Source organism: Lagopus muta, chromosome 21, assembly GCF_023343835.1.
Source record: "Lagopus muta isolate bLagMut1 chromosome 21, bLagMut1 primary, whole genome shotgun sequence".
In the NCBI taxonomy this organism is placed as follows: domain Eukaryota; kingdom Metazoa; phylum Chordata; class Aves; order Galliformes; family Phasianidae; genus Lagopus; species Lagopus muta.
The window spans coordinates 5667668-5690808 of NC_064453.1; the positions used below are offsets into that span (position 1 = coordinate 5667668).

A 23141-nucleotide genomic window follows, 5' to 3' on the forward strand; every position below is an offset into this window, starting at 1 on the left:
TGTGCAGGCGCTGCCATTACTCCTTGCTCACAGCCATCTCCTCCAGCAGCAGCACTAAGCCTGGCCCTCAGGGCCTGCATTCCACCTGCCCTCCCACACAACGCTCACAGTGGATGCAGCAGGAACATCATGTTGCCATGATGCTGAAGACCTCACCCCACAGGTCTTCCCATCCTTCTCCTCTCCTGCCACCCTCGCCCTACTATGGGTCCCTACCTCAAGCTGCTGCTCACCACCACTCTCACCATTGCTGCCTTCCCTTTCACTCCCCACCTCCTCATTCCACTTCTCCCCTCAGACTTCTCATAATTGACTCACTGTAAGACAAGCTGCTCTACTTGCTTTTCTGCAACACTATATACAAAATAAACTGTATTCTACCAACACTGCACTATAAATCCTTATCTCCCTCATTGTACGCATCTTATGGCGTCATTTTTAAATGGGAGAAGCATGTCTACAGATATATGTGCATCTTTAAGGTCTAATTTACATAAAAAACAAGTGCAGAGTGTTCCTTACGCCCCAGGGCACAGCAGATACAAGAACACCTAATGAATTAAAAATGTTTGGATAAAACTTATATAAACTCTTACATATGCTAATAAGATGAAAGGCTATAATTACCAGCTGAATTGTGTACTGACACAAGTAGCTCTGTGCAGTAAGTGATAGAATTTCAGTGTCCTTGAAGCCAAAATAACATATTGTGAGAAAGCGCCTTCCCATAAATCTTTCTCTTCAACACCTCTGGAGCACAGGAGATGCAAGGGATGCAGTAACAACTTCTCAGTTAGCATGAATTTCATCTTTAGAGGGATTGCCCCCTATTTAAGGGCACCTTTCTGCTTCTTATAGAAGGTAATTATAAGCCTTATCTCACACGATATGGATCATCAGCTGGTATTCATAGCAGAGGTACATCTAAATGAGGTGTGTATGTGCACAGAGGGGGACGTTCTCACCAAGTTTCAATACACTGATCTTTTCATCCAACATAAATTTTTAATGCAGGAGGAATTTAATTTTGTAATACAAAGCTTGGAAGCAATAGAGTTTGTGTAAACAGCCAGCCACAGAGACACTGCACTCCACAAATATGTACTGCCAACAAAATCCATTTCCACAGCCATTTAATTCATGAGTTACTGTCCGTTGTGCTCAAAATGTAATCCTCCACAGCATTCAGCCTCCCCATGCGTGGCAGGGAGTAACAGTGCCCACAGCACTGCTCAGAGCGTTGCCAATTTAGACCACAGTCACTGTGCAGAGCTGTCCCACATCACACTGTGCAATACACCCACGTGAAGCAGGGCTCACAGAAGGCAGCACTACATCAACAGGAGAGAAGCGCCCCTCCTTGCTGTGCTAACATTTCATCCCATGAGCTTGGGCAGGCATCTTTCCCTGCTTCAGTCACAGGGTTGGGACAATAAGTCTTCATCTCCCAGAGGAGGAATTCATTAGTATTTTTTATGCCTCCAGTATTAAGGTGATGAGATACAAGCAGCTCAGATCATCAATTTATTAATGCCAGCATATGCCTATAGAAATCATAGAATGGTTGGAGTTCTGGAAGGAACCCTAAGGGCCATCAGGTCCAACCCTGCACTGAGCAGGGACACCCACAGCTGCATCGGTGCTCAGGGCCCCATTCCCTGACCTTGGGTGCTTGCACCACCTCTCTGGGCACTCTGTGCAGTGCCTCACCACTCATAAAAAACTTCTTCCTTCTATCCAGTCTAAATCTCCCCTCATCTAGTTTTTAAAACCATTTCTCCTTGTCCTATCACAACAGCTCCTGCTAAAGAGTCTGTTCCCTTCTGTCTTACAGTCCCCCTTCATACACTGCTAAACATGCCACTAGAGTTGCTCCTATAGTGACAAGAAAGGAGCCTGGAGCTCCTGGCAACTAATGGTCAACCAAGATGAGATATCAAAGGCTTACCTCGCAGTAGGACACCAACTGTAGCTCCCTGTGTCAACAGAACAAGAGGAAATGGCTTTAAACTAAAAGAGGGAAGATCTAGATTAGATGTTAGGAAGAAATGTGATGCTCAGAGAATGGTCAGGCACTGGCACTGCTGCCAAGAGAAGTCTGTGGGTGCCCGATCCCTGCAGGCATTCATGGCCAGGTTGAATGGGCCCTGGGATCTGGTGGGAAATAACCAGTCCAGGGGAGCAGCTTGGAAATAGATGGTCTTTTAGGTCCCCTCCATTCAAAAGCCGTCAGCCTATCCCTCAAAGCATGTACAACATTTGTAGACAGACTAAAACGGAAAAAAAAACAACAAACAAACAAACAAACAAACAAAAAAAAAACCACAAGAGGGAAAACCACACAAGGATGGAAGATAACAGTGGAGAAGTGGCAACACTTGAGCTGGACTCTGTCTTGGGTTGGCCTCAGACTCAACAGCACTGAAGCCATGTAATCATCACCCTATTTTTAATCAATTTGGGCACACGTTGTTCCCTCACAGCTATAATTAGAACTCAGCTGCATAATTATTCCTGTCCTATAAACTACAAGGTTATTCAACAATACCATATCACTTGGCTACCTCAGTGCACCAGCTGGAGTTAATATGTACCAAAAAAAGTTATTATACAAGAAATGTGCAAAGTCTGCAATCTTTCCTAGAGTCCTTTCCCACCCCCTCTTTGCCACAGTGATGGAGAAAGTCAGCACTTTTTTGCAGATCAATACTGCATTTGAATGTGACCACCGCTCCAATTATTGCCTCAATTATCGAGGCAGTGGTTTGCTCCCACACCTACCCCTCTACTGAAAAGCCACCATGAATGCTGCCCATGGTAACACTACCTGCAGGAAATCATTAACCCACTAATTTGAAATCAATTTAAAGTCCATTTGCCTAATGACACGAGCACCGTAAATTATCTATAAATTGTTAATTTATGAGGAAGTGACATCAGAATTTTTGTTTTATTAATTGGCTTTTCCAGATTTGCAAGTTATTTCTAAAGCTTTATAATCCACATCCCTTGGCGAGAAAACATTAAAACCTGATTAATGAGATGCTTTTTATGCCAAGAAAGAGTAAAATGAGTAAACTCACTCCTGTGAACACTTCAGCGTGAGGGTTTACATTGCAGTAATTAGAGAAGTTATGGTAAGAGGGGAAAAAAGGGCCCTCTGAGTACCTGTTCACGTTCTTGAACAAAATTGGTTCCATTTGCATTGTTCTGAGTGAAATTCCTCAGAGTGCAGCAACAAACACCAGTCCAGGTCACCTCCCCATCTTCCTTGCTCCTCCTTGGCGAGGACTCTGGCAGGCACACACTCATCCCCTCAGCAGATATTTGAGTGACAGACTCGCTGGCCAAAGCATCAGCAGGAAACAACTGTCAGTGTCTGTGGAGCACGCTATGATTTCTTTGCTGATACAGTGTTATTAGAGGCCAGCTTTTCCTCTCAACTTCAGTACTGCTGGTGTGGGTACACACAGATCTTCAGATTGCCACGACCCACATCTAGGCCCACAGAAGCTGTACCTAGTCAACTAACTCCTAATTTGGTTCCCAGTTTACTTGGATCTGTAGCCCTGATCTCTCTCATGCAGTGCTCCAGGTCTTGAATTTCCCTCCCACACCATGGAAGCTGCTTGCACACCCATCTGCAGCCACCCCCAGAAACCAAGGTCATGCTACTTCACCTCACAGTAACCAGGCAATATAACATGTAATTTTCCAATATTGATATCAATCAACAAAAATACAAGTATGAAGAGCTCATGGCTTGACTGCCTACGGAGCAAATACACCAGGGGTAACCAAAGCCTGCTCCTGCAGCCACTGGGCACTGATCTATTGGGGGTGGGATTCCCAGCACCAGCATGCACTGCAGTGAGCAGTCAGGAAAGCGTCCAAGTGCACCACGACCTTGACAGGAAGAAAACAGACAGTACAGTGATTTTGGCTGCTGTTTGATATTTAGCAAGTCTTTCAATGCTCAACTCTCCAACTGCTGGTACAATTTGAAGTGAAAAAGATGCTACACAGCTGAAGGACCGAGACCTCAGCCTATCCAGCCCAGGAGACAAGCAGGCAGCAGGGACAGGCATTGCTTAGCAATGCTTCAGAGCCCAAATTCCTACTCAAGGAGAAAGGAAAAAGCCACAAGGTACTTCCCAGATCACAACACGGGGTCTGACTGCTCTGTGACCCCAAACCAACCACAATGCTGCTTGTTTCATCCTGACACATACATGAGGCATGCAGTAAGCCAGCTCTGCTCCCTCTTTTTCCATGTTTTTAATAGAACTTGACCCCAGAGTACCCCAAATAACAGGAAGATTCTCAGGAATGCTTATGCACTGCAGGCAAATACACAAGTGACAGCTCCTCCACGCAGTGACCAACAATCCCTGCATGCGAGCAGCAGCTGGCACACACAGAAAGCTCCATTTTCACCAAAATAGAAGATTGCAATCTTCAACCCCTCAGTCCATTAATGCTCTATTTAAGGCTGCCTTTGAATCTGTCTGGATTACAAACCCACTTTCTCCCAGCAAACCACTTTGCCAGACAGCCTTCCCCTCTTCACTGCTAAATAGACACTAAATATAAATATATAGCAGGGAGAACTTGACAGGGAAAAGCAGGTATTATTTTTCTAAAGCTTCCTGCCTCCTTCATCCACTCCACAAACACAATGGCACAAAACCAGAGCTGCTTTGTTGTTTGCTTTCCTGGCTCCCAAGCGGGAGCTCATGCCTGCACTGCCATTCACTGATGCAGCTCCTGCAGCAGGGGTGCAGCGCCAGCAACACCCTTCCCAGGGACACAGCCTCCTCCAGCAGTGCCCTGGCAGGTCAGGTGATGAATGCAATCGTGTTGAAAAGAATGATTGCCAGCTGAACACTGGCCATATTCCCTGATCCCCTAGTGAAACCAATCCGGTCGGAAGAATTCCTGCCTGCTGATATGCTAATATTTTAAATAAGCTTTAATTGGCTTCCAGACGCAACCAGTGTCACTCACATACTCCATGCCAGTCTCCATTGCTGTCAGGCCCATTGTGCTTCATCTCATACCCTGCACCTCTGCTTATAGAGCCCCAGAAGCAGCAGCAAGCAGCTCCAACTGATCTGTTTTGCTTGCCCCACTTGTGGCCTGAATCTATTTATTTACACTGTTGGGAAATCACAGCACCACCTGTTCCAATCATTTCACAGCTCTTTTTTTAAAAAAAGAAAACATAGTTGGGGTGGAGGAGAGCAGAAAAATTCAGCAGTCCTCATGCTTGGAAACAGCATGAAGGGAAGGGCACGTGGGTGAAGGTGTGCGTAGGAGACCTGTGAGTCATACACACAGTTTTCAGGCAGCTAATATTCCTCTGCAGCTCCTGTGGAGCTCAGTCCAAGAGCCCCTCAACACCTCTGCAATGAGTCCAAGTTGTAGATAACCCACCTGCACAGTCTTGAGCGCTGCTGCTGCAGGTATTTAGAAGCAGAGGAGGGCAGGCAATCAGAATAGCTCTGCATTAAACAGCATTTGTTCAATTTTGCACTGGTATTAAGTGAGCATATAACCTGTTCCACCTCTCTGCCCAGAGAAGTATGGCTTACAGCCTTCCACACAAGTCACATAAAGCAGCAGAATCATGCGCATGGCCTTCAGGAGGACCCTGTCACTCTATAAAACAATAATTACCTGCTGTAGCAATTGGACAGACCAATATGGGAAAAGATGGAACGACTGACACGATAGAAAGGTGCTATAAGGGAAGGGAAGAAGATTGCTTAGACATATCAGAAGATTCCAGGTTCACAGGGGAAATCATCACCAAGGAGGGATCTCCAGAAAGAGATCCTTCCCCAGTGGCAGTCAGCCCTTAAATGAGGGCATCTAAAAGAGGTGCAGCCAGGCTCCACTCCTCCTGGTCACACAGCTGAACTGCCTTCACCTGTGCTCCCAAGGCTGGCCCAGTCCTTTCCCCAGGTGCTCAATCAGTGGTTCAGGCCGTGACTCAACAGTTCCCATACACCCCATAGCTCTCTGGAGGACCATGTCCCCTCAGTCCAGCAGCAATGCAGCCCTACTTCAGGCTGAATCAAAATGACACAGTTTGACCCATATGCCCAGTAATCAGACAGCATCACCACAAACAAGACCTCTGCATTATTCCCAGCGAAGTGACCAACTTTTCTCAGCTCTTGCTACACCCCGTGTTTTTGACAAGCACATCCTTCTCTCTCCTGGAATTTCACTCCTTGACCCCCAAATCCCTCCCACCTAATCCACTGCAGAGAGAAGGCAGCAAAACCAGCAGCCTGCTGAAAAGGCTCTTGCAGCTGAGGCATCAGGGAACCTCAAAGCTGTCTCTAACAAAGCACAATGCAAGGCCTTGCCTAGATCCCTGGGAACGTCTTAGGTTTTATGTTTATTTTTCAGTGCGATCATCAAGCAAGACAGCAAAGAGCCTCGTCACCATCCATCACGAACTTCATTGTTTAGTAATAAGATGTATTACCTCCTTGCAGCAAAATAACACTCCAGCCAAAACTCCCATTTGTTATGATCTGGCTGACTGGGACAGCTGTTTGTGTCAATGCTGTAAACACTCCATTTGGAGCAGAGACAGCAAGTTTTAAGTGCTAATAAATGGGACTGCAGGCCACTGAGCACGGCCTGCATCATGAGGCTAGTGGCCAGTCACCAGCAGTCCTCTCTGGCTGGGTGCCTTGAGCAGCCCTGGCCCACTGCTGCATGCCCAACTCCAGGCACGGATCCCATTGCGATGGCCCTACCAGCTCAGCTGCAGCTCCATCGTGCATTTCCCCACAGCCCAACAGCCCCATTACCAGGGTACAGCAATCGACCACAGAATGCCAGAAAGCCAGCAGCTGCATGGGCAGGAAGCATTTGGTACTGAGCCAGCTGCTCTCAGCCCAACAGGAATGAGGTCAGTGCTGAAGAAGGAACTTAAGTGTCTCCATGCATCTGGAAGGAGCTGTATCTGCTTTTCTGCAGTCACCTTTATCAGAAACAGCCCCAGATCAGACAGCAGAGAGAAAGCTTTCCAGACAGCACTGGCAGACTTTTCCAGGAACTTACGATGCTAACCTCGGGTAGAACAGAATGAAATGCTTAGCTAGGTCTTTGATCTTGTGCCTGCCATGCTTTCCAGAATTGGAGGCATGCTCCTATCTTTAGTTTATTACCCACCGCACAATCAGCTTTAAAGCTCCAAAAAACCAAAGGCCATTGAAGCAGGTAGTTGGTAACAGCACACCAGGGGGCCAGAGATGACCTCTCACCACACCAGATTCCCAAGCACATATCGAGGCAGCTCAGAGCGGGCTTTCTCTTGCCCTACAAACTCAACTGCAGTCAGCCTAACCTATGCCCCAAGGAGCCAGCAGCCTTCCTGTATCCCCAGACAGAAGCAAGCGCCCTGGGGCAGTGCAAGGCTGCCTGCTCACATGGTGCCCTCACTCTGGCTGCATGACATCTGGTACAGCGAAGACAGTGTCTTTGCAGAGCAGCTCTAGGTGATGCAGAGTACATTATGGCAGCAGCCATCAGGGGATTTCACTGAGGTCACAGCTTCGACACGTTAGACACAGATGTCACTTCCATTTCTGAGACAGAAAAAAAAAAAGCTTAAAGATGTACAGACAAAGCACTGGCAAGATACCATGATTTATCATCACTGTCATTGGAAACACTCACAATAGCCTGAGTATACCCTTCAACTCCTCTATAACAACTCCTTTGAGAGGTACGTGAATGCTAGAAGCAGGGACAGGCCTCCTGTACATTTACACCTCTGACTCTGAGGAACTAAATCCTTCAGGAAGGCTGCAAGGATTAAAAAAAAAAAAAAGGATATTAAAAAAAATCACCAGCTCTCCAATCTCTGCAGCCAGCCTGACAAACTGTCCTCAGGAGCACTCCATAGAGTATATAGAGGGAGCACTGTGGTCCATCAGTAATATCAGAGCTAGCTCAACGGCACCTACAGAAGAGAAAAAGCCACTACTATTTTCACACTGCTTGATCAGACCTCTATTTCAACTGCAGCAGCACAGTGTCACCCCATCCTAGGACCTAAAGGCAGAAGCAGATAAAGGCACAAAAATGATAAAAGCACCACCATGTCATTACCTTCTCTTGCACAGCCTTGCAGTTAGTAAGGACTTTATCTGGCCAGGAACTTTTCACTCTCCAAATCAAGAGCTGGAAATAAAAACCCACAGGCAGCAGATCCTTCAGCAGACTCAGGCTGCACTACATTCTGGAGATTACCACAAGCCCAGGTGACACTCAGGGAGATGAACCACAGCTGCCTCTCATGACAGGGTTGTACTGACCATCAAACAAACTCCTTGAAGCAAAGCAGAGCAGCAGTGAACTCACCACGCTCCTGTACACCAACAAGGGGCAGCTCATGAATTGCATCACTCCCATAGCATGGAACATTTTGGACAAGATGTGCTTAATGCAGACAACAAACTTGGGTCCAAGCTCAGGTGTTATCTGGTACATTGCTTTATCTCTTAGCTGTTTTTTTCTTCATTTTCCTTTATCAGTCTGCAAATAGCTCAAGGGAAGCCCAGGCCATGACACTTTGGGAAAGGCTCCCAGGAGTCAGCTGATAGGTTGGGAGTGGGTTCACAAGGAAGGACCTGCATCCCCACTGCCTCTTCACATCCACCATGGCACAGTCCCAGGAAGCTCAGTGGGATATAAGCCCCCAGCTAGAAATGCTTAAAAGTCTTAAAGCAAGACAAGGAACTTTCCCTTGCAGTCACCCTGTACTTTCACTCAGCACTAAGAGATTCAGTTGAAAGGGTCATCCCAAGTTTAAGAAAGAACACTTTCACACAGCTGCTTTGAAAGCTCACCCCCTCTGCGCTTCCCAGGGTCAGGCAAATTGCCCCTTGCCACCTCATTGGGGTGTGGGGGGAACTTATTAATCACCTACCAGCCACCACCTGCAGCGCTCTGACAAAGCTGCAGAGCTCTTTGGTGGTGGCTAATGAGATATGAGCACCCACACCTGTAGCTAACAGGAATCTAACACTGAACTTGAGCTAACAAGTGTTAAAACGGAGCAGTGAGAGCTGCCTTTCTGCAAAAAAAGAACTGAGCCACAATACTCAGCACCAAGTTTCAGCTCACCCCTGCTGTGATGGGATGCCCTCGCACCTACTTCTGCTCTGGGTGCTTTGAGGCTGCCAGACAGATATGGAAGAAGACGTGACTCAGCTCCCTGCCTATGTGCTGAAGGGCCACTACAGGCACCAGAACCTTCACAACCACCACATCCCCTCTTGGCTACTCAAAATCACAGGTGTAGTGGTACCCATACCTCCTCCAGGCCTTCTTTACTACTTAGCAACCCTTATTATTACTTCATAATCGCATCTCCCAGAATCAGCCTTTCACTTAGAAGGCAGAGGCCATTTCCACTGTCTGCCCAAACCATCTGTAGTTCAACCCATCCCACTGTGAGCAGTTGTTCGTGGTGCAGTTCCCCAGCTGCTGCCTTTCAGCCTGAAGTGCACACACCTCCACCTCGCAGAGGGGCTTCTGTGCTTCAGATTTGGGTTTGAAACCCAGGTCTTTGGCAGCCTTCTCCAACCCCAACCCTAAGATTTTGCTTTTCTCCTCCCAGAAAACCTACAGAGGGGCTGCCAAGCCCTCTGGCCTTTCATCTCACTGCATGCTATGAGGCATGCTTTCGTGCTGAGCTCTTGGGGCAATGTTTGACTTGAGGGGAAAAAATATACATAAGAAATAGGGTGGGCCAGCTCTTGGAAACACAACACACCGCACACCTACTGCTCTGGGTTCGCTTCACCTCTTGCAACAAACGGGAGCCTGGCACTGCCTCACCTCACGCTCAGACCTTGAGGGGAAGCAGATCAAAGCTGAATGCACAGAGGAGCACCGCGGGCCGCAGCTCTGCTGACGCCATTGAGGCGCTCTTGTGACAAAACGTTGGCAAGGGCCGAGCGCCGCCGGCCCCGTCAGGCGGGAGCGGAGCCCTCAGTCCCGTCCCGCCTCCCCTCAGCGCTGCGTCCCCGCTTTTTCCCGCCCCCGCTTTTCCCGCCCCCTGGCGGCAGTAACGGCCGCCCCTCAGCGCCACATCTTTAAGCACTACAGCGCGGCCGGGGGCGCTGAGCTCATCGGCTCCCTGGGCAGCCCGCTCCGCTGCATCACCGCTCCTGAGAACGAATTGTTCCTACTATCCAACCTGAAGCTCCCCTAGTGCAACTTGAAGCCGTTAGCTCTGGACCTATCACTGGGAGCGGAGACCGACTGCGCTTCACCACAACCTCCTTTCTGGAGTTGAAGTGTTGAGGTCTCTGCTGAGCCTCCTCCACACTGACCATCCCCATAGGACACCCTCACAGTCCATGCCGGGCATTGGGGAACTGCAGTGCTACAGGAGCTGCTGAATCCCATTCTCGCGGGGGAACAATCTCCATGTGCTGGCAGCAGCACTGTGTGGAACAAAGGAGTAAAAGAGCCCCAGAAAACATGGATGAAGCCCTCACCTGAGCCAGTCCTCCTCCAGCCCTGTGTGAAGCTGGAGCATCGCCTTGCCCTACCTGTAACATGGTGTGGTGTGAGGGAGCCGAACGAGCCAGTGTCAAAATCTTTTATTTACAAGTCTCCAAAAATCAAGGAACATTGAAAATAGGGAGAGTAGGAGACGACTTACAAAAAGTAACACGCGGACGTTACATTGCGAATTGTGCTACATCACTCTGAGAACCGATGCGAAGGTCTGCAGGCACGTGGCGAAGCGGCAGCACTTTGAGGTGCTCCTGCCCCCTCTCCCCCCATCATCCCTCTTCTTTGCTCTCTTCCCTGCAAACCTTCCTGCCTGCTGCTCTGCCTCCAGTCCTCCTATCACCCCCCCTGCTGCCCCCAAGGGGAGGACGCATCCCACACCTCCATTCTGATGAATGGGTGCTGTGAGAGTTTCCAATTCCAGGACCTGGGTGTGAAGCTGAGGAAGAGGAGTTAGTAAAGGGCTTTGAAACAGGATAACCTGTGAACTGTGACTTGCATGCTATCGGGGGTGAGGAGTGATTTTGCTAATTACTAAGAGACTTGCCCTGCCTGGCTGCAAATCAATCAGCACAGTTTTCCTGCTGGACAGTGTGCACACATTTACGTGGCCTTTCATAATTTTCCAAGAGGGCAAACCACTCTGGTAAGAAAATTCAGTGCAGCACAAGCCAAAATGAGGTGCTGTGACATAAAAGCAACATCCCAGTTTGTTCCAGTGGTGACAAAGTCAGTGGTCTCAGGAGACCCCTGCAGCCAGATTGCCAAAACAGTGTGCAAACAGCTCTGTAAGCATGCCATATATCCTTCTCCTTGGGGATAATTTCCAGGCTGGCTTTGCTTGGGACAGAGATCACAGCCCAGCACAGTCACTGATCCCTTTCCAGTATTTGCAGCCTTTGAAACCACCAAGATTGGTGGCCAGCCCTGATGACTCCATTGCCTGTACAGGCCCTGCATGAACCCAGCGCCTCAAGAACCACTGCAACAAAAGCAAAGAAATGGAGTGAGGAGACCTCAGTGAAATGGAGTGAGGTCTATTTCTTCCTCTGACACTGATCTCTGCAAAGCACATCAGCTCTGTTCCTCTTTGCTCCAAAGCTGTTGTGAATCCTACTCTCACAATTGTCTGTGGGGAACCTTGAACTCACGCAGCAGCAATTCTAAAGGCAGCAGCTCTGTACATATCTCTGCTTTCGCAAACAGGAATCAATGCCCTCCTGTAACTACTGAGGGCTTCTTGTCAGGACAGGATCAGCTCTAGATGATCACATGATCAGCTCTAGGAGATTACAGTTTCCATCCTGAAACGTTAACTTCTCAGAAGGTATCCTTCAAAACAGAACTTACCAAAAAAAAAAAGAGGATGGGCAGATAACAAATATTTAATTGCAGTGTGCTGTAACTGAGAACCCGTGTATGTTTCTTTTTAACTGCAGCAATAAAATTGTTTTGAAATGGAAAAACAGTGCATTCTCTCACAAGTAAAGCCAGGATGAAATATTTCCATGACAATGTGTTCAACTATTTAAGAACACTGAAACTGGCAGCTTTATATGAAGAATTTTAGCACCTTAGCTTCCCCTGCCTGAGAAATTCTGAGAAAGTCTCCAGCATGCCTTAGTTCAGCATCTGTGAGCATCTTAGGCAAAGGAGGTACCACTGAGAAGGTGGAACCTTGCACAGCAAGGTGACAGGGCCCAAGAGATGCTCTGGGCAACAGAGGAGTCAAAGAAGATGGGTAGAGATTTGGGAGGAATTAATTTAGGGCAAGCATCTGCTCCTGAACAGCGCTAGACAGGTGAGCCTTTGCTTTTTATTGCTACAAGCATCTGCCTCAGAGCACTGATTCCCAGCAGGGCTGTCAGCCCCACCTTCATGCTTGCTCAGATAAACCCATCCATTTTCTTACCCCTATAATTTTATGAATATTTTCTAATGCCAGGGAGATGGATGTATGCATCTGCCACTGATTTACTGTCTCCACCAAGACAGTGTTGCAAGTATGCTGCGGAAGGCTGGGCTCCACTTCTGTTTCTCCTTCACTCTGCAACACTCTGCAGGATATTCTGTGCTTCTACATCTAAAACCCAAATGTTGTGACCATCAAATTTTCAGCTTATCAATGTCCAGCGGGCACCTGCACTGGAAAGCATAATCTGGGATCATCTCCTGGCTCTTCTACTACAACTTGGAGTGAGCTCCAAATCCTAACTCTGCCTCAGCTTCCTGCTGGAGGGACACCATCTCCTCAGTATGCCTTTGCAAATCATCTGCTATACTTACCTTAGTCTTTTTTTTTCCTTCCTGAATCACTCCAGCCATTGCTTTTCTAGCGTGTTCCCAGAGCCACTTGGGCAAACATGGAGAAGGTGATGTTCCTGCTCATATCAGCCTGCCCTACTGCTCTGACTAGCCAGAGAGGATGAGAAAGATTGGCAGTTTGTCCTTCCCCCTTCCTGCTCCAGAAAATGGGACAGAACCTGTTGGGTGCTAAGAATGCTGTTATTTTTGTCTGTGATCAGACACTGCTAAATCAGAACCTGGAGGCACAAAAGCTTTTCCACTACTTTGAAACTAATCTTTGCTTTCTGAGAATGGCTGAGGGACTGGTCTCAGCATGGTGTGCCCAGCATCACTCTGGAAGTGAGGAGCTTATATTAGCCTCTTTATAGTGAGTAAAACTGTGGGATACCTGGGGCATGAATGCACATTAAGTTTTGCAGGATTAAAGCAGATCTGTGCCTCGCCTTAAAGATCTTTCAGTGCTTCTCCGTGCTCACAGAAGGGACATGCTGCAAGGCTTAACTCAGCACCTTCCTCTCTTGTCTGGCGACCTGGAAATAACCATCAGCTTTAATCACTCCAAGAAGGTTGAAGCAATAGGTGAATATGGGTCAAGCCTTCCAGTCAGAGCATCCTTGGCAGCAGCACCAGGGCTCCTGCACTCTGCCCCACAACACCCATGTAGATCGCTATATGTCATCAGCATGCTGCCCTCTGTGCTTGCTGCCATTTACAAGTGCGCAGGGCACCACTAGTAATTAAATCTGGAGATCAGACATCAGGGAAAGCAGGGCTTGCAGATCAGTGTGGCTGAGCCTTGCATAGCAGCTCTCAAAGAACCACAGGTTTAGGAAGGTTGAAAATCCTTCCCAGAATCATTTATTCATCAGGGTTCATCCTGTAGGAGCTGGGCAGAGCAGAGACAGGGGTCAAGGAACAGTAAATCCTGCAGAAAAGGGTAACTCAGCTGTGCCATGGTGATGGTGAGGAAGAAAACCAGGTCCTGTTTGCTCATGCTTTCACCACCCTCATGGATTGCTCTAGATTTCTGCTGGCATCAACAAAGCCCAAGGAGACTCCTGTCCTCAATCCCTTCTCTCCAGCTGATGCCTTGGGGAACCTAGTTTAGGAACAAATGTTTGATCCTGTTTCAGAGGAACAACACGATGTGAAGATGTAAGAGACTGGCAGAGATGAAACCAGGGATATAGCGAGCCAAGCAGCAGCAGCTGCTGGTCTGTCTCAGCAGCACAGTCCCCAGAACGTGGCTGGCACCAGGGGCCAGCTTCCTGGCATTTCCATTTTAAAAAGGGGGACAATCCAGACAGAGAATGCAAAGCCATTGGGGACATGGTATCTGCAAACAAATGAGGAGTCGGGCTGCTTTCCAGCCACCTCTTTCTGTTGGCATCCCTGTAAATAATGTTTAATGCATCTCCCAGTGGGCCTGACCCCTCCCCTTCTGCCAAGGACCAGATGTGCTGCATATCAATGCACACACTTAGTTATTTCAATTTTAAGAATATGATGGAATCAGTGATGCTTAAAATGTACTTGTTAATGGCACCAGTTTGCAATTTCATTTTACTTTAATATAAACCATCTGCTTTGAGCAGGCAGCAGCCTCAGGCTGAAGCTCTGCTGTCTTCATGTCTGCACAGCAGGGTCTCTGAGCTGCCACAGAGAATGCCCCACTGTTTATCCATGCATGCTGCCAGCTATGGGCTCTACCTTGCTACAGGGGTTAGTTTATCCTCAGGCTAAGTGCTGGATGCCAGGTCCTGGAGCAAAAATCTTTGTACAGAGCTGAAGGCCTTCAGTTCTCTCTCTGCCATGAAGTGCAGAGGTACATTGGTGAAGTCACAAACAGAGCGGGAGCTGGGACAGGACACCACTGCTACCTTGGCAAGAAGGAGAGGAGGACAGGGCCCTGTAGGCACCAACAGTGTTCTGATGACTGTTCAGAGACACAAGGGATCCCAGTGAGAGGACTGGCGTCCTTTATGAAAGAAAGAGCCACATGTCCTGGCATTCCTCGCTAACAATGAAAGCAGGTCCCAGCAGGTGGTGCTGCCCCAAAATCTCTCATTTTAATTTCACAACCACCCCAGTAAGAGCTAGCTGGGAAATGCATCCTGTGCAGTGAGTTTGCAGCTGAGCACGGGGCATAGCAAAGCAATGCTATTCCCCAGGCCTCGCTGCCATTTGCAAGGCTCAGGTGTTGATGCACAGCCCTGTTATGGGACAGGACATCACCTCTGAAGCCATCGTCACAATGCTGACCCTGGCCATGGCAAGGACAGAAAGGAAGCAGTTTGAAAGGGGTCAGATGGCCTACCTGACTTCTTTACCTTTGTGGTTCCAGAAAGCTCTGTTCATTTAAAAAAAGAAAAGCAGAAAGAAAATTGAGAGAAGAGCACCTTCTCCCCTCCTACTCATGGGCTGAGGAATTCCCTGGGCAGCCCTCACTGTCCGTCATCCATCCATCACTTCTGAAATAAATACAAGTTTAGAGCAAAACCCATTAGAAAATAAAGTGCATCTGGAGTTGAAAAACTTCTGGAAAAAACAGGATTTTTTTTCCTCTTTTTTTTTCTTACAAAAAATATCCTTTAAAAAAAAAAAGAAAGAAAAAAAGAAAAGGGAGCAAGAGGACAGATCGTGTGGCTCTCGGTGTGAGGTCTACAGGGCTGTCCCATTAGGGAGAGGGATCTTAAATCCACCCTTTAGCAGGGCAAGGCAGATGCATAGACCCAGCAGGCCAGCGAGAAGCACCCCTGCCACAGCCTTGAGGCAGGAAGTCCTGCTCCGGGTGAAGGTGCCGGGCCCCATGATGCTCAGCAGGGCTGTGCTCACAGTCAGCGTGTACAGGATGGAGACTGCCGTGTTGAGGGCCACAATCTTCCCAAACTTGGCGAAAGGGGCAATGATGCAGAAGAAGAGCGGGACGGTGGCAATCACGGTGGTGACAGCACTCGAGACAATTGCTACGCCCACGTGACGGATAGCTTCAATCGTCCTCCACTGGCGGCAGGCTGTGGGGTCCTGGCGGAAGGGACAGCAGTGTCACGGGGAGCAGGGACAAAGCACACAGGACTGCAGAAATGCTTTATGCTCTGAGAGGGTGGCTTAGCTCACAGAGTCCTGGTCTGGGACACAGATGCTGTGTGAGTGTACTTCTCGCTGTTTCTGCAGTCTCTGAGCACACCAGGCAAATAGCCATGAGGTTAAAATCCAGCAGAGACTAAGTGCTGGATTTTGTGCCTCCACCAGTGCCTTCTTTCAGCCACATCAGGCAGGTGAACTGCAAACAGATGCTGTACCAGGGAACAGAGATCCCCAAGCTTTTGTGATGCCCATCTTCCCGAAGAGGGAAAGACGTTAGCAGGGCGAGAGGGGGCAAGTCACAAGGCAGTCTGATTTTCAGAAGTTACAGGATGAGTTTAGGGCTACTCTAAGGCTCTTGCTGTCCTTAGTGGGGCATGAAAAAGCATTGCTTTGGACACAGGTGTGTTCAGTGGCCGTTGAGAGAGGGACAAGAATGCAGGTTGGATGCTCAGCTGGGTTTTACTGACTCCAGGTACATCAGCTCACATCAGCTGGAAAAGTTACCCAGGCATGTTGTGAGGATGGCAGGAGGCATTCCATTTTGCCCAGCACATCTTACATCCTGCATCACAGCTGGGTGATACCAAAGGCACGAGGGGAGTGCGTGCAAAGCTTTAGGAGGAAAAGAGCTCACCTCTGCGTGGTGCAGCGGCAGGTTTTCCCCTGCCAGCAGGTAGCCCTCCACCAAGTGCACGCAGTAATCGACAGAAGAGCCAACGAGGATGGACAGAGAAATGGCTTCCACAGCCCCCATTTCCCAGCCAGACCAGTACATGATGGTCACCACCAGGCAGACCACACCTGCATGAAGAAGCTCATGTTAGGCAAGTTTAGGGGACTCAGGGAGTGCTGCTCAGCCTTACTGTTACAGCTCAGTCTCAGGGAATTTTGAGATCATGCCTCTGAGCTCTGTACGCCAGCCAGGCTCAATGCTTTACATCCTCCCTCCTGCCCACAAAGGTGAATGCTTCCCTCACCTTCCCGCCATCCAATAATGCACTCAGACCTGCTGGGGATAGCGAAGCACCTCACTGAAACATCAGGCAAAATGACAGACTGATACCAACCAGACTAATGAATTCAACACAAGCAAGCGTGCATACGTGCACTAGATGGAAGAGGGCCCTATGTTTTGCTTGCTGGAGTTTACTCACAGCCTGAGCACATGCACAAGGTTTTCTTAAAGGCACGAGTGCTGTTTGTTTGTGAGTCATGTGTGGGAGAGTAAGTGGTTTTAAAATGATAGATTTGATTTTGAAACCGGGAAGTTAAGCAACACACTTAGTCCATAATATCGTCAAATCACCAGCCAAGGAGAGGGAGCTATTTAGAAATTTGCTTCAAATACTAACAAAAACACTCAAATATTCAGCTTTTAAAATCTCCCACTGCTTGGAAACAGCAGCCATGGTGTTGATCCTTGGGAAGCAGTGCAATTGCTATTCAGGGCATGTGGGACTTAATCACATTATTATACATAACAGGCAGGGATGGCATTTGTGTAGCTAAACCCCTTATTTAAACAAATAGAAGGGATTGTGTAGATAAAGCACACGGGGAATTAGATACACAAATCTGTTTTCCCAATGAGGTTCCTATGCAGTTGTCAAGAGTTTCTCCCGTTCACCTGAGCATAGCAGGACTGAGCCCAGGAAACCAAAAGGATTTACAGAGAGAAATAACAACTCAGTTTGAATCATCACTCAGCAGTGGCACAACCCACTAATCTCAGAGAAAGGGAAGGCCTGGCACACCAAGGTCAGCAATTTTACCTAAAATGCTGAGCAGCACTGGCAGCAGGAGGAGGATGTGAGTGGTGAACACTGCCACTGCAGCCACACAAATAACCAGCGAAAGGATGAGACCATACAGGGCACTCTGCACTCCTGGAAGAGAAACAGCCAGTTAACTGGAGCATGGGATGGTGACAGCTGGGGTGAGGGGGAACTGCAACCCTGGACTCCCCAGCAGCAAAGCAAATTTCCCCACTTTCTCTACTTCCCTGAACTCTATTTAGGGATTTCGACAGTATGTGCTGCTTGGAGTGGAAGAAGATCTTAGGACTGTGCACAGTCCTAAGGGACTGAAGATACAACACGGCATAAAATGGAGCAAAGGGTGTTGTGAAGGTACATCAGAGCGCTTGGCTTCCTTAGGGAGAGAAACAGGACAGTCACTTGCCTATAATCTCCATGAAGATCTGCTTCCAGTGCTCACAGGTCTGGAAACCATGACGGAGAGCAGAACCCTCTGGGAAGAGCTGGAGTTGCTGCTGCAGGAATGTCTCCCATTTCAGATAATCCGCATACGTCTGGAAGGAAGATTTCCCTTTGTAGGTTGTCTGTAAGAAGATGAACATGTTACACTTGTGTCCTGCTCCCTGATGCAGTGTATGCAAGGGTAAAGGTAGAACAAACAGCTGGAGTAGCAGGAAGAACTTAAAGGGGCAAAAAGCCACCAGCTCTTTGCCCGAACTCATGGTAAGAGCAAAGGGTGGCATAAGCAGCTACTTCTTAGCAACATGTGAGTGCAGGCATCTGTCTGCAACCAGGCACAAACACCAGCAAGCACTAATTTATGGCTGCAAATGAAAGTGGCTAGTGCAGAAAGAACAGAGCTAAGCCCCTAGAAGTCACAAGAAGAAGGTGTCCCAAGGATAGATGGTGATGCTCACTGATTCAAATGCCATGGAGATCCACTGCACCTTCCCATCCTTCACTCCCACTGCCCCGTGAGAGAGCTGTCCAGGCAGCAGGTTCGGCTCAGGGATGTTCTTGCACTCAGGGTGCAACATCTGCAGAAAGGAGGAGATGCTATAACCTGGAGAGAAAGAAAGAGCAAGGAGTGGAGGACAGGACAGGGAAAGGGAGCACATGGGAACAAAGGGGAAGAAAACAAGGAAGCTGCAGGCTGCATTTGTCAGCAGCTGCTTCCCCTTGCAACTCTGACTTGTAAAAGCACTAGAGATCTCAGGATCAGAATTCTCAGCTTGAGAGGGCAGCACTGTCAGCACTGAACAGGACATGATCACAACTCAAGCAGCACTGTTGCTAACAGAGATGCAGAACAGACATCTGCCGCTGCTGTCCTACTTGCTGGGTATTTCTCATCCTTGAAGAAACTGGCACAACAAATGGAAGCATAGGGTGAGTGGCTCGTGGAGGTGGGAGCTGTGACCTGGGCCAAAGCTGTGCTGCAGCCAGCTCAAAGAGCTGCCTGCTGAGAAACACCTCTGCTCTCTGCACTGCCTGCATTTATCACCGACTGGTATGTTTGCTTCCTTGCCTCGCTTCATCAAGCTGGGAACTGAAGGTTTAGAAGCCCTTAGGAGCTATGATCCTCAGACTGAAAGGTGAGAAGCAGTGTCCACCCAGGGACCCAGGGTCTTCCCGAGGACCCCACGTACCCGAGGGCAGGCACTGAGCCCCTCCTGGCTTCACAAGCTCAGTGTTGCTGGCGATGGCTTTGCAGAGGCGACACAGGTTGCCAATCTCTTTGAAGAGGTCGAAGCTGTCATCGTAGATAACGCTGCCCTTTCACAAGGAGACACAACAACAGAAGCACCACACGTGAGACATGCACACTGCAACTGGCACAAGGCAGAACTTGGGCACAGAGCTTGCAATCTGCTTATTCAGACCATAGCTTCTACAGTAAACAAACCTCACATCTTTGCCTCACCAGAAACTACATTAAAAAATTGTAGATACATATATCAGACAGTGTGACATGAATACACGGCTACCAGGCCGTGCCCCAAACCACTGTGGTCTGAGTAAGGAGACTGCACAATTCCAGCTTTCTGTCCACTCTATTGCTTGTGTGTGGTGCTGTTCCCTCCAGAGGAAACAAGGACAGAACCCAGATCAAAAGGCTGAAATGCATCCGCAACTGCCACAGCTAAGCATAATTCTGCTAGTGAAAGGCTGGGAATATTTCAAAGTACCTGAGGTGGGGGATAAACTGCTTCTGAAAACATCACTTTTAGGAAACTTTCTCTAGAATGCTTTGTATTTTTTCCACGTTACAATCTCATAACAAAATAAACAATTATAGAAAAATATCAGTTGCCTGGATCTTGAGTTTACAGTGACATTTCCACACCGAGCTCAAGATGGGTTTGCTTCTAAAATTCTCAGGCAAGCCAGATTTAGACTTAAAATTAGAAGGTTAGGTACTGCACTCCAAAAGGGATTTTCTGAAAAGTCTGAAGCAGTTTTAGGAAAGGGCTTCTTCATCCCTATTGTTTGGGAATGTTCTATACAGAGCGTGCTTCTGGCTCATCACAGCCAGCCACCTCCATCTGTCCTGACTGCTGCAGGGAATAACCAAATACCATCCAGGGAGACCCTTCCTTCACTCATCAGTCCCAGCTGGCCGTTCAGCATTCGTGTACCATGTCTGCGATGACGTGGTTGTCCGAGTGCTTGGTACGATTCACCCCTCGGATGCCAAAGACGACGAACACCATGGCGCCCGTGTCCACCAGTGGTCGCACTGCTGGCTTCCCGCAGCCCGTGTTCATGCAAGGATTAAACCCAGAAGTCGCCGAGAGCCTTGCTTTGGGTGCTGCTATCAAATGCAGAAGAAAGGAAGGTTACACCTGAAGGCAACAACCCAGCTGACTCTCAAGCATCGCCAGCAACAAGGCATGGCTGAACGGGTCCTCAGTAGCTCACCTTTCTCACTGGGAACATAAAGGATGCCTTTGGTGGGTCCATCTGGGCTGGAGCTGAGGAGACAACCAGGAGGTGCCACACACACTCGGCCATGGTAAGGAGGCTTGTGTGATTGGGCAAAATACAGCTTCCTGTGCAGGAAAAAGAGTTTGTTATGGTAGGGCACAGGTAGTATGGATGATCTCCACAGCACTACATGGAAACAGACGTTCTCAAGGACAGAGGGAAGGGAAAAACTGCATGGCTCAAGACTTGGATCCCTAGCCATTGTGCTCTGTGTGCTGCCTGCTCAGCCCAAGGCTTCAGCTGGGTAAGGTGAAAATCAGCAACTTCTTTTTGACACACAACGAGGCCCACAGTGACAATCCTGCATCTGGCAAGCCTGTGACAAGTGTTAGTGGTGTTGCGAGGCTGCAAAATAACTTGACAAAGTGGGGCATATGTGCAGCAAAGAGGCCTAAGGCCAGGGACGTTCAGCTGAGAGCAGGACTGGCACTGGACACGAGGCATTGTGTTTCAAGCATTCAGGTGCACTGTTTGCTGCCTGGCCATGTGGGCTTTGGAGGGTTACCGTGTTCGCTGCTGCTCCTTGGCGGCCACGTAGAAACTGAAGTCGAACTTCCAGCCTCTCTTGCTATCACAGGACAAGGTAGTCATCATCCACTTCCTGGGGCTCGTCTGCTTAAGCAGCCCTACTGTGGACACACAAGCTGTCAGCTTCCTGGTGAAGTTACCGAAAGGCACTCTATACACCTAAGCAATGGATTAATGAAAACAGACACTTAACTCCACAAGGTTGCAGCCTGTCATATGTTAGCATCACACACTCCCCTCCTCCCAGGGCACTGGCACAACCATACAGAATGAGCACTGTAGGAACAAACCCAGCCAGTCCCCAGCCTGCCTCCTTCCCACCGTGTGTGTGATGGAACCCCTTGCCACCCCCATTCTTTGTGCCCGAGCTGGATGGCGGCTGCTCTGTTCAGGATGAGGGAGAAATGCAAGAGAATTCTGCTGGGGGTGTCCATGCCCAACACGTGCACAAGCAGTGTTGCCTGCTCACCAGCTGTCTGTGCACGGACAGAAGGAAGCAGTGGGAATGCAGCTGTCTCATTACAGTTTCTATAAATTGAGCTCAGCTGATGATGCCAGAACTCATCTGATCCCCACAGACACCCACACTCCTGCTCTCATTGCTGACAAGCACACTGCAACTGCAACAGACCAATACTGGGGCAGTGCAAGGCCCTCTAGCAAGGCCCTCTGTGCTAGCTCCCTTACTGCAACCCCCTTCACCCTGAGCTACCCAGGGCCCTGTGGAGTGACAGGAGGCTCTTGTGCTCACCTGAGTGCTGCACTCTTGATAGAGGGGTCCACCATCCCTGGACTGACTCACCTGGAATGAAGGCACCTCTCCATCTCCCGGTGACACCATCTGCCAGGGGGCAGGGATGCTGGCATTGAGAGAGAATCTGTAGATGGCTGGCCTTCCTTTGCTTCTGGACTTGGAGATATACACAGTCCCCTGCAGATCTGCAGAAAACAGAGAGAGGGCATGAGGGCTTGTGGTACTGCTCATTCAGCAAATCTTACAGACATGGGCAGCAGTGGAAGAGGTTTTCTTCTGGTCTGTTGTCTCCTCTGGGGCAGCAGGCACAGCCTCTGCCTTCTAGCAGCACAGCACACCTTTCAAAGGCTTTCACAAACATATCCTGAGCTGCAGTAATTCCTGATGGCTTATTGATTCATGTCAGCTCAGGACCTGGCCCAATAACTCTTATGCTCAAAATCCCCTGCAAAGCAAACTGAATTTACTCCCTTTGTGGCCTGCCAACAAGGCTGTGACATAGGACAGGGACGCAAAAGGTCTGAGCTCCCAGCCCTGTGCTCATACTAGGCAGACCACTGGGATTTGTCACTAGACTGTTCTGCCACCTGGATTGTAAGATCTTGTACTGAAGAACAGTAGGTATTGAGGGGAAGGGGCATGGTAATGATGCCCTATACATCCAGCACCAAGCCAGGGCTCAGCAGCGATGTGTCAGAAGAAAATTATTCCATATCAGTTATTCAGAGGTTGTATCATTTTTTTTCTTCTTTTTTTAAAACAAATGTGGCCAAAAAATCTGTCCCCATGCCCTGCTTACCTTGCTGCCCTGTATCAGTTATGCTCCCTTTACTTCCCCAGGGTGATCCAGAGCCTCTCTTCTTTTTCTCCAAGGATGTTCGGAAGTTGTTCTGCAAACTGTGGGGCTTTTCCTGAAACAAACCTGTCCAACAAGGTTACTCAGGGAGGAAACAGTGAATGACACAGCAAGATACCTACCATGGTAGGCATGGTGGCCATGGGTTGATGGTTGGACTAGATTATCTTGGTAGTCTTTTCCGACCTTAATGATTCTATGATCACTGTGCATGCTACTCAGCTGAATAGGTAACACATCAGATACTTTGCTATTGAATATCAAATCCAAACCAGGGAACACAGAGCCACTGACCTCAGACTGGTCACTG

General features: G+C 48.7%; 1 protein-coding gene and 1 long non-coding RNA gene across 11 annotated transcripts in view; both read right to left on the reverse strand.

The window, feature by feature from the left end:
• Positions 1-8246, reverse strand: part of LOC125703315 (uncharacterized) — a 29868-nt gene extending 21622 nt beyond the window's left edge. The window contains exon 1 of the long non-coding RNA XR_007380830.1: positions 8137-8246. This is a non-coding gene — a long non-coding RNA (uncharacterized LOC125703315). The remainder of the gene's footprint in view (positions 1-8136) is intronic.
• Positions 8247-10625: 2379 nt separating this feature from the next.
• Positions 10626-23141, reverse strand: part of DISP3 (dispatched RND transporter family member 3) — a 116776-nt gene continuing 104260 nt past the window's right edge. For 9 of the 10 annotated variants that reach the window (XM_048967603.1, XM_048967602.1, XM_048967601.1 and 6 more), the window contains 11 exons: positions 22775-22897; positions 22024-22160; positions 21199-21380; positions 20628-20758; positions 20345-20520; positions 19355-19481; positions 18623-18768; positions 18130-18289; positions 17721-17834; positions 16583-16749; positions 10626-15885 (listed from right to left, as the gene is read on the reverse strand). In XM_048967603.1, coding sequence (XP_048823560.1) covers positions 15523-15885; positions 16583-16749; positions 17721-17834; positions 18130-18289; positions 18623-18768; positions 19355-19481; positions 20345-20520; positions 20628-20758; positions 21199-21380; positions 22024-22160; positions 22775-22897 — 1826 coding nt within the window. In that variant the 3' untranslated portion in view covers positions 10626-15522. The remainder of the gene's footprint in view (positions 15886-16582; positions 16750-17720; positions 17835-18129; positions 18290-18622; positions 18769-19354; positions 19482-20344; positions 20521-20627; positions 20759-21198; positions 21381-22023; positions 22161-22774; positions 22898-23141) is intronic. The other variant, XM_048967608.1, reaches the window with a different exon arrangement.